The sequence below is a fragment of the Falco naumanni genome, chromosome Z (genome assembly GCF_017639655.2).
Source record: "Falco naumanni isolate bFalNau1 chromosome Z, bFalNau1.pat, whole genome shotgun sequence".
Classification (NCBI taxonomy): domain Eukaryota; kingdom Metazoa; phylum Chordata; class Aves; order Falconiformes; family Falconidae; genus Falco; species Falco naumanni.
Window position 1 is genome coordinate 43,129,168 of NC_054080.1, and position 13,441 is coordinate 43,142,608.

The following is a 13,441-nucleotide window of genomic DNA, read 5'->3' on the forward strand; positions in this document are numbered from 1 at the left end:
CCAGTATTACACAAATGCAGTGTGTGGCTCAAAGGCAATTCTATTGAAGATAACAAAGTATATGCACAAAAATTTTGGACCTTGGTATGAACAATGGGTCCTTCAGAAGTCACCCAAACCTACTTCTCTGTAACAGGACCTCTAGGACACCTAGGAAGCTAACTTTCCTGTGGACCTTACAACTCTGAGAGCAAAACTCACGCTTCCCTGACTATAGTAAACTGCTCCCTGGAGTATTGGTTCATTGCTAGCTCAGTCCTCCACCCTCCACTCTTTAGGATATGTTCTGGAGAAGCCTGATGTCCAGGTCATCTGTCTTCAGCTGAAATATTGTAAAGCTGGGGTTCCTAATCCTATTGTGGGAGGGAAGTGTGTAAAATCTGAACTGTCCTAGACTTCATTAATTCTAATGAAGTCACTGTTGTTTGCTTGTGGCACCATGATCTATGAGTCGCAGCTAATTGCTGTACATGCTGTATGGCTTGGCGGTGAGAACCTCGCAAAGGGCCCAAGCCCGAGGTGATGGATAAGTGTGGGTAGAGTGGAAGAAGCTGAGTGTCTTGAGCATGGCACCCCTGTGGGGGGCAGTGAAGTGTGTAGCAGCTCTACCCATGCTGGCACCCGAGGTCTGACCCAAGGCAGATGTGTTTACAGCTGCAGCAGTTGCATTTATGGGTTAGTCTTTGAGTATTGGACATTTTTTATACACACAAACACACACACACACACACACACAAGTTTAAATTATAAACACTAACTTGAAAAGCTAAATTTGCTGTGATGATCAGTCACTGAAGGAAAACCCTTAATTATTGTGTTCTGTAACATGGCTCCATACAGAATCATCCAGAACTCAAAGTACTGAAGCTCATCAGTGCTCTCTGCTATCCCTGAATCTAACTTCATATTTGGCAGCAATTCCTAGGTAAATAGGGAGTATAGGCTGCTGTCCCTTACTCCATTTGGATGTTCTCAGGCCAAAGCAAATTCATTCAGTGACCGTTTAGGTGAACAAAGAATGGGACTGTGGCTATTGCTTTGAGTGACAGTCCTGAGACTGATGAACCTCAAATGCATTTCAAGCATGTGCTTACCCACCAGCATTTGTTCTTGCAGCCGTAATTACCTGGTATTGAGTATCTCCCATCAGATCTTCCATGCTCTGCAGTGTGAAGCCAAGTGAGGGTTTGGATAGACCTCTCTGTAACATGCCGTGGTCTTGGCAGCAATAGCAGTAGCCAATAACCTTCCACTGACTCAGAAGTGGGTAGATGTACAAGCATTGTATTTTTATTTTTTTTATATTCCATCAGCTCAGCTTTACTGTTAACTGAATTGAATTTATCTTTGTGCTGCTTTGTGTTTTCTAATCTTGGCCATACTATTTAATGCTTGTTTCTGAAGTACCTGACTTTTCAGGTGACCTTTCGAAACACTAGCAGTGTAAGGACTGTTTGGTCTCCAAGATATGGCAGAAAAAGGGGTGGCTGCTGAAATATGTTTGTGGGTTTTCTTTGTAACTTGTAATAATATGAGACATTTAAAAGACTTCTATTCGTAGGGGGGAAATAATAAAAAGGCCTTTAAAGCTTCATGAGTAAGGGAGGAATGGCAGTCCTGGTATCTGATGCAAAATCCATCTGATGGATTTACATCCTGCAGCTCCAACTGGGCAGTGTTTCCTTTCATTGCCTGTTTTTTTTTCCTATGTGTGGAGTATTTCGTTGTGATGGTTTTATTTCTTTGGTGACATCCTGCTGGTTGGCTACTGTATTCAATGCTAATAGTGACTGTATTTCTGTGGTAAATGAAACATAGAAATCTGTTACATGTCTCACAGGTTCTCGGGCTCCTCAAGTCTACATGGTATGGGGCATCACAAGCAAATAAAGTGTCAAAAGGACATGAATGATCTGTCTTTAAAGCAGGCAAGAAAAGTTATGCTGAGCTTTGTGCATCTGCAGCTGTGCTGCTGTTGGTACACACCAGTCCACACTTGCTGTGTAAGTCAGTTTGGAGATATGAATTTCATGCTGCTGTCATCACTATGTCTGTAACTTAGAACCCCTGGGAAGCTCGCCCCTCTCCACGTGGTTTTGACAGTAAAAAGAAAAACCCTCTGACAGTGGGTTTGACCTGCTCCCTAAAGCTTCATCATTGTCTCAGCTCCCTCTTCTGGTTCCCCTTTTGGATGGAGAAAGACTGTGAAAGATGGAGATGCTGCGGAGACTGAAGGGAAAGGTAAAATACCTGGCTTAGAAATAAACGATTCCTTCTCTATTGTAAACAGGAAAATCTATGTCGCATGACACTCAATGCACACATAAGCTGAAATCCTGCATCTGCTGCGTTCCCACGCTGCAGGACTGCAGGACAAAAAGTGTTACTTTATTACTCACAAGTGGGTGCCCGCAACTGGTGTCTCAGCTGATAAGGTCCTTCTTCCATATTTTGTGGGCTCACTGTGGCTATTGAGGTGAATAATCTGTTTTAAATACTCACTGATTTGCTTCACTCTTCACTGTGCAATTGAAAGCATTTCTTATTTACAAGAAGCATATACTTACCATTTTTCTTTTATGTTCCACGTTAAAGGGCTTTGCGTATGTATTAGCTGGCAGCAGTGAGCGTTATGTACTCCTCTTTTGTTTGTGGTTGTATTTCCTGCTGTTAGCAGTCCAGCAGAATGCCAAAGGAAGAAATTTACAGCAGTAGCAGCACTTAGGCTTTCCTATTGGCCTTTCAAAAGGACATAATATCCTGGTTTAAAGCTGTTAAATGTATGTATTGAGGGCTGTGCTTATAGCAGAATTTTGTTACGGCCATGTTTCTCAGTATTTCCTGATGCATTAATGCTAGCTCCAAAATACGCAAACAGACCCTCTGGGATATTAGTGTAATATGAAAATACCAAACACACAGTTGTAGACATTACAACAAACCCGTCTAAGGCTTAGGTATATAGATCTGTAAAAAAAGGGGTTTTAGAGGTTAATTCGCTTTGACATTTTCCACTCACATGGAACTATTTTCAAAATATGGAAGTTTACAAGTGATAATGGACAACTAGGCAAAATGACTGAAATACACCTTGTGTGTGGCTGTCAGTACTCTTTTTTCTCTTTGTAGACTTCTGGACACGTCCCCTTTTGCACTGGCTGTTTTTCATTTCGCACGGAAAAAGGGGGTGCTCCTTTTTTGCCACAGTGCTGATCCCTGTTTCAAGGCTGGTCAACTTCAGTGCTGGCTTCCTGCAAGGTTTTGCACAAATGTGTGTAGTCTTTTGTGGTGGAGAACGTAACGCTGAAGGCATGGGATGCTGTATTTTCTTTCCCACTTGCACAGCAAACGGGATGAAACTGCTCCTCCCTCAACGACCATTCTTTTCCCTGAGGAAACAAGTTTCCAACACCCGCACTCTTAGAAGAAGTTGCATTGTGATTTCTTCCCTTTCCTTACAGTGCAGCCGCCTTCTTTGGTCAATTTTGTTATATATATATAAAACTATATGTATATAAAACTACATGTTTTTCACAGGGTTCTCTGGTCCTCCTCCTGTGTCAGCCTGTGTTGGGGTACCTCGGAGACCCACGCTACGGTCGGGCAGGCGGCATGGGGACTTCACTCCCCGCTCTGCAGGGCACCGGGCACTCCCCGCGAGTGCCGGTCGCTCAGGTGCGCTCCAAGCCAGGCGAAGCACAGGCCGGGGCCGGGGAAGGCAAACACACGCGCGGGCCATTTCCCTTTCCCCAGCCCGGCGGCGCGGCGCCCCTCGGGGCGTCTCGCCAGCGCCGGTGGGGCGGGGGAGCGCGGGGTGCAGGTGAGGGCACAGCGGTGCCCCCGCGGGCCGTGCCGTGCCGCACCGCGCCGCGCCGTGCCGCGCCGTGCCGTGCCGGGGGCGGGCGCAGGAGGATGCTGAAGCCGGCGAGCGGAGCTCAGTTTGACGCAGCGGCGGCCCCAGCCGCGGCGGGCGGGCGGATGGCGGGCGGCGGCGGGGCGCCGCGGGGCTGAGGGGCGGCGCCGCCGCCGTGCCGCGCCGTGCCGTGCTCGGCCGGGCGCCGCTGCAGGCTGGCCCCCTGCGGCTGCCTGCGGGGCGGCGGCGGGCGGGCTGCAGGCATGATCCGGTTCCGGAGCTCCAGCATCAGGTCGCTGAGCGCGGAGATGAAATGCACCGTGCGGCTGCTGGACGACTCCGAGATCTCCTGCCACATCCAGGTGCCGGCGGGGAGAGGGGCGGCGGCGGCGCGGCTCGGCTCGGCGGGCGGCGGCACCCCGGCCCGGGGGCGCAGAGCCGGGCCGGGGCGCGGGCGGCGGCTCCCCGGCGCGGAGCCCGTCTTAGGGCCCGAGCGGCGGCTCGGCGCGGCCGCGGCAGGAGCTGCCCGCACGCCCCGTTCCCCCTGCGCGGAGCTCCGCGGAGCCGGTCCGGCGCGGGCAGCCGGGTCTTCGCCGCCGCCTCCCGCCGCTACGCCACGGCGTTGCACGGCGCGGCGCGGAGCCCGCCCGGCCGCCGCTGGGGTCCGCCGCGCTCCGGTACCCCAGGCACGGCGTCCCCGCGGGCAGCAGGAGCCCGCCGGGCTGCGGCGCCCCGGGCGGGGAGGGGACCCGGCGGCGCCTTGCCCGTCCCGCGGCGCGCTGTCGGAGCGCCCCGGTGCGCACTGCTTGCAGCCGGGCCGGCGGGGGACCCCCGCCTGGGCAGCCAGGCCCGCGGCGTGCGGTGGCGGGCAGCGATGGCACCGGGGTAGCGGGCAGAGCTCAGGGTCCTGCTCCCGCTGCCCCTGCATTTACGGCAAAGGATAACTTGCGGAAGGGTTTTCCATGAGTGCTGGTACTTGTGCAGTTGGAAAGAAGGCAACTTTGCAGCAGCCCTTCTTCCTGATTACTTGGTCCCTTTTTATTCCTCCAGGTAATAAGGGTAATGGGTGAAGCGTGAGGAGGCTGTGCATTTCTGTTGGAGCAGCAGTGTTTGTAGTGTGTGAAAGCGGAGGGGTGTTGTAGGTGTCCTAACTAGACCTGTGCTCTGGTGTGTTATGGACGTCTTACAGATTCTTAAACTGCAAGCGTTAGAAACTAAGTTACTCTGAAATGTCCATTGCAGTCATTACTGAGATTAACTTGGCATCCAGATTGGAAGATGTGAGTGGTCTTTTGGGATGTTGCTTGTCACGTCCAGTTGATCTTTCTGTCTTGCTGGTAGTAGGAAATAACCCACAGCTTGAAATCAGGTTGGTGGTCTTGTATGAAGGCCAACTATGGCTGAAAAAATCAAGTGCCATGAGATGCAAGCTACATTTTTGCTTGCACCAAATTCTGGTTTTCATTAGTTGCAACGGAGCCATTTAATAGTAGAATAGAATAGAATAGTTCCAGTCGGAAGGGACCTGTGATGATAATCTAGTTTGACTGCCTAACCACATCAGGGCTGACCAAAAGTTAAAGAATATTATGGAGGCCATTGTCCAAATGCCTCTTTTTAAGGTACTGACCAGCATGGGGCATCAACTACTCTCGGCAGCCTGTTCCAGTGTTTGACCACCCCCTCAGTAAACAAATTTCAGTTTCCTGAAAAACAGTTTCCTACTGTCAAGTCAGAACCTCCCCTGGCACAGCTTTGAACCATTCCCACATGTCTTGTCACTGGATCCCGGGCAGAAGAGCTCAGCACCCCCCTCTCCCTGTCCCCTCCTCAGGAAGCTGTGGGGAGCAATGAGGTCACCCCTCAGCCCCTTCTCTCCAAGCCAGACAAACCCAGAGTCCCCAGCCGCTCCTCACAGGACATGTCTTCCAACCCTTCCACCGGCTCCGTTGCCCTCCTCTGGACACGTTCCAGGACCTTAACATCCTTCTTAAACTGTGGGGCCCAGAACTGCACCCTGTGCTCGAGGTGAGGCCGCACCAAGGCCAAGTACAGCGGGACAATCCCCGCTTCTGACCGGCTGGTCATGCTGTGTTTGATGCCCCCCAGGACGCGGTTTGCCCTCCTGCCGGCCAGGGCAGCTGCTGACCCACACTGAGCCTGTGTCAGCCAGCACCCCCACATCCCTCCCTGCAGGGCTGCGCTCCAGCACTCCTCTCCCAGTTCATACTTGTGTACTAGTTAACACTCAAACAGCATGTAGCCTGGAAGTAACAGGAAATTGCTGAAACATCTTGTACCTGTACCATTGTAGTGCTCTTGTTAATGAGTAGCGTGGTTATGAGGTCATGGCTTTAATGGGTAAGAAGCAGAATGGCCTTCAGAATCTTTTATCGGAGCTTAATGAAAGCTTTTAATGTGGCATCTTTAAAAATGAGTCTCTTTAAACAATGATGAATTCAAAGTAAAAATCTAAGGTGGTGTCATTACAACTCTGTAGGTTTGTAGTACTCAACAGATTTACACTTGTTAAGAGTATGTCCTTTGATGCCCAAAGGGTAGAAAAAAAAGTCATTACTTTAGGTGTTGCGTTGTACAGGGTGAGGTAATTAGCTCAGAACCAGTTGAATCATATTGCATCCTTGTGGCTCATTGCGCATTTAATGCATGCAGGGGAAAAGTGTTTTACGCCAAAGTTTACAGTGTTTTAACTGTTACAGTTCTAAGGGTAATCCTGAAAATTCAATTCTATTATAAACTCATCTAGAACTTGTTTTCCTGAGTCTGCACACTGACCAAAAATATCTAAAAGGTGGGAATGGCTCCTGTGTTTGTTGTTTTTTTCCCCCCTAGGATTTTTGGGTACTGAAATTCTAAAAATGTAAATGCAGATCTTAGTATGAGGAACTACTTCACTCTTGGTCACTTCAGCAGAAACATGCAATTAATGGTAACAAGTTATTGTTCTGGGTTACCTTTCCCTCTTTCCTGTGCCTCATGCTTCTAGCTGCTTCGTCCTCTCTATAGACAGCTACCCCTTATCTAGCACTGTATATACAGAGGAGATATAATTTAGCTGTATAATTTATTTATCCTCTTGTGTGTGTGTAGCTATTAAGACACTAGACTAATAAATCCCAAACCACTCAACTTCTTTCCTTTAGTGTCTTGATCAGATCTATATTTGAACTTCATAATGTGGACAAGACTTGCTAGGAGTTTTCAGAGTGCTAACATTTCATTTCTTAATGGAAAAAATAAAGTTGGGAGTTAGTTGTTCGATGCATATTCAGCGGGACAAGACAGCCCAGATGATGTGCTGCTGGGTTGACAGCAGAGATGCCAGGGCTGCACCAGCTGGAGCATATTGGACAGCTGTGTTTTGGTCATTAAGAGGATAAGAAGGCCTAATTCTACAACACTGAGAAATGCCAACAGAGTCTCTTAAGGACACGGGATGCAGTAAGGAATGGTGACAACAGAAATTCTAGCTGTGCATTTTCAGGGGGAAAGGAGGGGAGATACGCAGCTAGTCTGGATGGTGATGTATGTAGCTGAGGATCTGCTGAGTTTTAGCACACTAGGTTTTGCCAAACCCTACTTTTTCGAGTATATCTTTCCAGCAGTTGGCTTGCACATGTGGGCTAGTATCAGAGGGCTGTGGTACCACTAGAGTGCAGAGATGTCTGCTAACTAAAATCTTTGCAGATAGTGTAGATCTTTGGCCCTACAAAATGTGCAACCAAAGTCATGTGTTGCTCAGCTAAAACATTGGGAGGTGGTGTTAGAAAAGTAAGCAGGTGCAGATTTATTCAGGTGTTGCATAAGTATGTGTAGTTTTTTCCTCTCTGTGTAAATTTCATAGTGTTAGGTAGGAAAATAAAATACATTTTTCTTTTTATTATTAAAGTTCTTTCAAAACCATGTTTCAGCAAACCAACAGGCTAACAGAGCCTGCTTTTGGAAATTCCATTTTATAGCAAGCAAGCTAGTAACAGCATATGGGGTGGTGTAGGGAGAATCAGAGATGAATCATGCGTTACAGACTCCAGCCAACTAGTTATTGAGTTGTGCAGCTGCCATGTAGGTCACCAAGTTGCTCAAGGCTAGGTTTGCAGCTCAAAGGTCGGGATTCAGTGTGTTGTCCTCTTCATCTGAGAGACTTTGTGACTCTAAATTAGCTAAGTGGTGACAGACATAGGAAGGGGCTGAGGCCCAAGGGGTACTTAACTTGTGATGACATTTAGTTTCCCATGATCTTTGTTTGTGAAGCCTCTCTGGGACCTGTATGTCGGGCACTCTTACAGCAGCAGTAGAGTGAGTTGTAGTGGCACAGCTAAAACAGAGAGGTTATGAAAAACAGCCTGAAGGGCCAGTGGCCACGGTCTGTTCCCATGTGCAAGAGAGAGATGCCCTGCTTGTGCAGCCTGCCTGATAAAGCACAGAACCAAGGCTTGAAAGAGGGCAGTTGGAACTATTAGAAATGTGGCTGGAGCAGCAGGAAGACCTCCTTTCTGAGGGTACTAGTGTGATACTTACTTTCTGAGTCATTGACATAAGGATCACTTTACTCCCATTTTTGCAGGCTTCATGCAGTAACTTCACGCATCTAATTAACCTTTTAGTAACAATAGCCTAAACATTGTTTGCGATTTAACCCCACTTTGTCAGGAAGCCCCAGGCAGACGATCCCTCCCTCCCTCCCTCCCTCCCCTCGGTGGGATGGGGAGAGAATTCAAAGAGTGAAAGTGAGAAAACTCTTGGGTTGAGATAAAGACAGTTTAGTAGGTGAAGCAAAAGCCGCATGTGCAAGCAAAGCAAAACGAGGAATTCATTCATCACTTCCCATGGGCAGGGAGGTGCTCAGCCGTACCCAGGAAAGCTGGGCTCCATCACGTGTAAGTTACTTGGGAAGGCATACACCATCACTCCAAACGTCCTCCCCCTTCCTTTTTCTTTCCCCAGCTTTCTTTCCCCCCAGGAGACACATATGAGCACGTGTCATATGATATTCCATACCATTCCCTTTGCTCAGCTGGGGCCAGCTGTCCCAGCTGTGTCCCCTCCCAACTGCTAGTGCCCCCCCAGCCTGCTTGGTGGGGTGGGATGAGGAGCAGAAAAGACCCTGGCTCTGGGTAAGCCCTGCTTACTGATGATGAAAACATCCCTGGTTTATCAACACTGTTTTCAGCACAAATCCGAAACATAGCCCCATACTAGTTACTATGAAGAAAATTATCTCTATCCCAGCCAAAACCAGCACTTCTTAAATAGGAAGGAAAAAAAAATCTTTTTGACCTGTCTTATTCTGTAAGATTACTTGTGCTTAAGTTGTGAGTAAAGTTAACTTTCAAGGTGCTGTTATGGTAAACTGTTTCATATTAAATATGTAAGTGTACCTTGGGTTCAGTGGTGCCACTGGCGTGTTTTAAATAAGGCAAGGGTCCAGTATACCTATTTAATTGAAGTGACTACTGCTACTACTGCTTTTAATTTTTAAAAAATATGAATGTCTATTAGCTACTATTATAGCTCTGGATTTATTTATCTATATGAGGTTAATATAAAATTATAAGCTCATTCTAGAAAAATGCCACTTTTAGTACATTACTTAATTTTTAAATGAATAGAAGTTTTATTTTACTCCTTCAGCTGCTCAGATCCAGCTGTGCAAAACTGGAGTTAAGGTTGACATGAATAAGGCTTTTCTCCCAGCTGGAGCTTATTATTGAAAGTGGTAGTGGACTTTGCTGCCTGCTTGTTTAAATGTGGAAGTACTGTATGACTGGATCTCCTTGTGCCTCAGCCTATGTGTAAAACTGTGTAGTAATGGGGCCTTTGTAATGACACAGGTTTTGCTTTGTATGAGCTTTCCAAACAAAAATCTGTCTGGATGCCCCCAAAAATATCACCTGGCTACAGTACTGATTTTTTTAATGTGTCTAAATGATTATTTGATTGTCGTTTAAAGCACAAGCTTGAATTTCTGCGTGTCCAGCTTTTGAGAAAGGAGAACACATAATTTTAAAAACCTGGTTTAGAAATCAGGAAGAAAGGAAGCAGGGCAAAGTTTTAGTTTACTCATGTTCTGTTCTTAGATATTTTACCTTTTTCGCGTAAGTAAGAATGAGGATGACAAAGTCTGAGAAGGCTCATTTGGTTCTGCTGCTGCTGGTCCAATAGGGTAAGATGGCCTTGTGTCTTTTTAATCTTAATTTAGGAGTGGCTTCTGTACAGTTTGAATATTGCTGCCTGCAGTTTAGCTAATAATTTCCTAGCTTGACTGCCCACCCCCCCACCCCCCCCCCAAATGTGACACACACTGTCCTGTCTAGTTCTTTTTGTAGCACATTGATGAGTGGAAACCCACCTTCTTCCTTAATATTTTCTGCTTTGTCTGCGACTTGCAAGCAGATGCTAAATTTAATAGAAATCTGCTAACCAAAGAACTCTCTTTAAAATTCCTCTCTCTCATAAAGTGTAAAAACCAAAACAACATGCCAAGGCAGGCTGGAGGTAAGAGTAGTGACCACGTATCTCACTGTGAAGATACGCTGAATGTCAGTGATTTGGAAAAATAAGTGGGAAGGGAAGGCAGCTTGAGAATGAAAAGAGCAGAGAGGCTAGAGATGAGAAGATGGCAGAGAGCCATAGTTGTGGAAAGGGAAAGGTTAAGGGATTATGTAGACAGCAGGCAGGAGATTTAGTGAATTTATATTTATCCTCTAAGCGATGTCAGAACTGTAACCAGCAAGCGCCTTGTGCTGCTGGGATGATGCTGTAATGAATGGATCCAGGTAGTCAGACAAGAAAAGGAAGGGGATGCAAGCTAGGATGGGTTCTGTGCTGTGTTATGTTGACACATTTTAGAAACTGCACACTAGGGCTTGTATTCCTAACTTCATGCTTGAGACTTTAATAGTACAGTTACAACCGGTACTCTTGATGAGGGTTGCGAATGGGAAGCCTCTCAAATTAAGCCAAGCCTGTGGGTTAAAGGTACCTTTGTTGTCATTTTGTGTCTTCGGTTAAGTTTGCAGTCATGTGTTTTCTTTCTAATAGTGCTTATGGATGTGCCCTTAGCTCCTTCCAGGGCTGAAAAGGTAACAAGGATTAGAAGGTGCTACTGCAAAGTTACTAAGGTGTTGGGAGTTCTCATTACAAATTAAGAAATTAATTGTCTTGATGGGTTTTGTTGAGTGTTTGTGAAGTTCAGCATTTGCTTCACATTGGTTTCTGTATCTCTCCTAGGTGAAAGGCACATAGATATGTGTAATACTTACGTGATGTACCAATTCATAAACTCTGTTGTTCTTTCTTGTTTTTCTAAAATTGAAATACTTACAAAGCTGGTTTGCACAAGACGTATACTAAACTGCAGCTGAGCTGCTTTTGTGTTGGATAAAGGCTAGAATTAGTTTTTTTCCGCAGTCCATGTCTGATAGTGAACAAACTCTGAAAATTCCTGATCTTAAAGATTATGATCTTCCCTTTTAGTTTAGCTGTGCATTTTCTGTGTATTGCTGTTGGTGTTGTTATTCATGTTTTGATTGCTAGTAAACTGTGGTGGCGGAACTTAGATGTGTGCTTAAGGACTTGCCCAATGCAGCGTTGAAGGTCAACCTGTATTTCAGTAAAATCAAACAGCGTAGATGGTCAGTATTTTAATGTATTTGTGAGGCCTGGTGCTGCAGTGTGGAGGAAAGAAATACAAAAAATGCAAGTATCCTTAGACAAAGTTTGCTAGTTAACAGTGGCAAGCTACAAGTATAGTTACTGATTTAAATTATATTTTCACTTTTACCCATCTTTGATTTTTCTTACAGCTGTGAATAAATGTATTCACATTCTTTATTGTCTTGCATGTTTGGACACTGGCTGAACGGTAGAGGTGGAGCTGTTTAATAAAAGACAACGGGAAATTCAATAATACAATGCAGCATAGTTTAGATCTCCAAATTGCAAATGATCAGTTTGATACTGTGAGGTGAGGAGTGGCCCCTGTGAGGTACAGGGTGCTTTCTGCTTGCAGGAACTTCATGTACTCTTCTTGAAAGGGCTTTTGGCACCTTATGAGGCTTTGTCTTCTTGCTGTCATCTGTCTAGGTATCTTCAGTGCACTGATACAGATCAAATATAAGAGGCAGCTGAGAAGGGATCATTTGACAGAATTGATTGACCTAAGATTAGAGTAAAAATGAATCTTTGTTGAGGAAGTACTGTATTTTCACTTTTTCATCATATTTGCCTAGATTGAATTTTCTGTATAGGTCCAGAATGATTTAATAATGTATATCAATGATCCTGAAATTACCTGTAACAGAAGAGCTTAGTGCCTTTTCTATGGGAAGGTGAAATAGGGAGTCTGGATTTGACTTGCATGGTTGTTGCTGGTCCCCTGGAACAGACGGTATATTAAAAACTCAAGGTTTGAACACTTAGGTTAAAGAACAGGAGGAATGGAAGCTGATTCCTCTTCTGCCTCAAAAACCCCCATCAAAACCCCAGGTGGGCTGGGAGGACCAGAGTAATTCTTTCTGTGATACAGTGCTGGTTTTCTGCAGCAGAGGTCTCTGTCCTTCTGGGTATTTTTGCTTATTAAATCAAACATACTGAAAACAGCTCTCTTTATCTTCCTGTTACTCCCTCTCTCTTTTTGTACTTCCCCCTTCACTCCCTGGTGTGGGTAATATCAGCCTGCTGGCAAGGTTCATATCGTCCAGATAATCTTTCTCTCCTTTCCCTGTTAAAGTCAAGCAGCCACCAGACGACTTCTATTGTGTATTTCCCTGCTGGATATGGAAAATATCTCCTCATACTTCTTCCTTCAGCTGAGGCTGATTATCTGTTCCTTTGTTCTGTCTTTGCCTAAGTAAAGCCTTATTTTTCTCCTTAGCCTTGCCTTCTCAGAGACCCTTTCCTAGACGTTGCAAATCATCTTTTTGTTCCTATCAGATTAGCTTGTTCTCACTCTTTTTTAATTCATCTGATAGTAAAACCACAATTGTGATAATTCAGCAGTAATTAATATTTTTTTTCTTTCTGGCATAAAACTTAAATAAATAAATAAAAAAGCCCCAAGCATTCTTTTCTTCCTTTACTCCTCCACTGTAAATTGATTGTATCCTTTCCAGCTACTGGCATTCAGTTCATAAAAGTGTTGCTGTTCTCCGCTTTTCAGGGTTTAACATGTTGTTTTTGTGTTATAACCACATCTAGGCATCTCAGTGTGCTGTTAAGATAGATGCTGTTTTGCAGCTCATGGTTAATTATGCCAGTAGTAGGCCAAGTGTAAATAGTAATTGTCCTATTCATGGTTGTGGTTCATGGGAGTTACTGAGAAACCCAGCTAAGGAGGACCCAGGGATGACGAATGATCATGGATACTCTAGTACTGTTATCTTTCAAGAAGAGCTTCCCGTGACTGAAAGTAATACTTGAAACTTGAGATAAAATGTATCATACCAATCTGTATAAGGGTAAGTATATGTATAAAATTTCTCAAGATCGCTCACAGCCAGGAACGAGATGGTATGGACTACACACCATGCGTTCTTTTTCAGCAGAAGGGTTTGCAAACAGAAGTAA

At 45.6% G+C, this 13,441-nt stretch overlaps 1 protein-coding gene across 1 annotated transcript in view; it reads left to right on the forward strand.

The window, feature by feature from the left end:
• The first annotated feature begins 3,827 nt into the window (after positions 1-3,827).
• Positions 3,828-13,441, forward strand: part of FRMD3 (FERM domain containing 3) — a 138,468-nt gene continuing 128,854 nt past the window's right edge. The window contains exon 1 of the mRNA XM_040580567.1: positions 3,828-4,215. Within this exon, the coding sequence (XP_040436501.1) occupies positions 4,117-4,215 (99 nt within the window). The 5' untranslated portion in view covers positions 3,828-4,116. The remainder of the gene's footprint in view (positions 4,216-13,441) is intronic.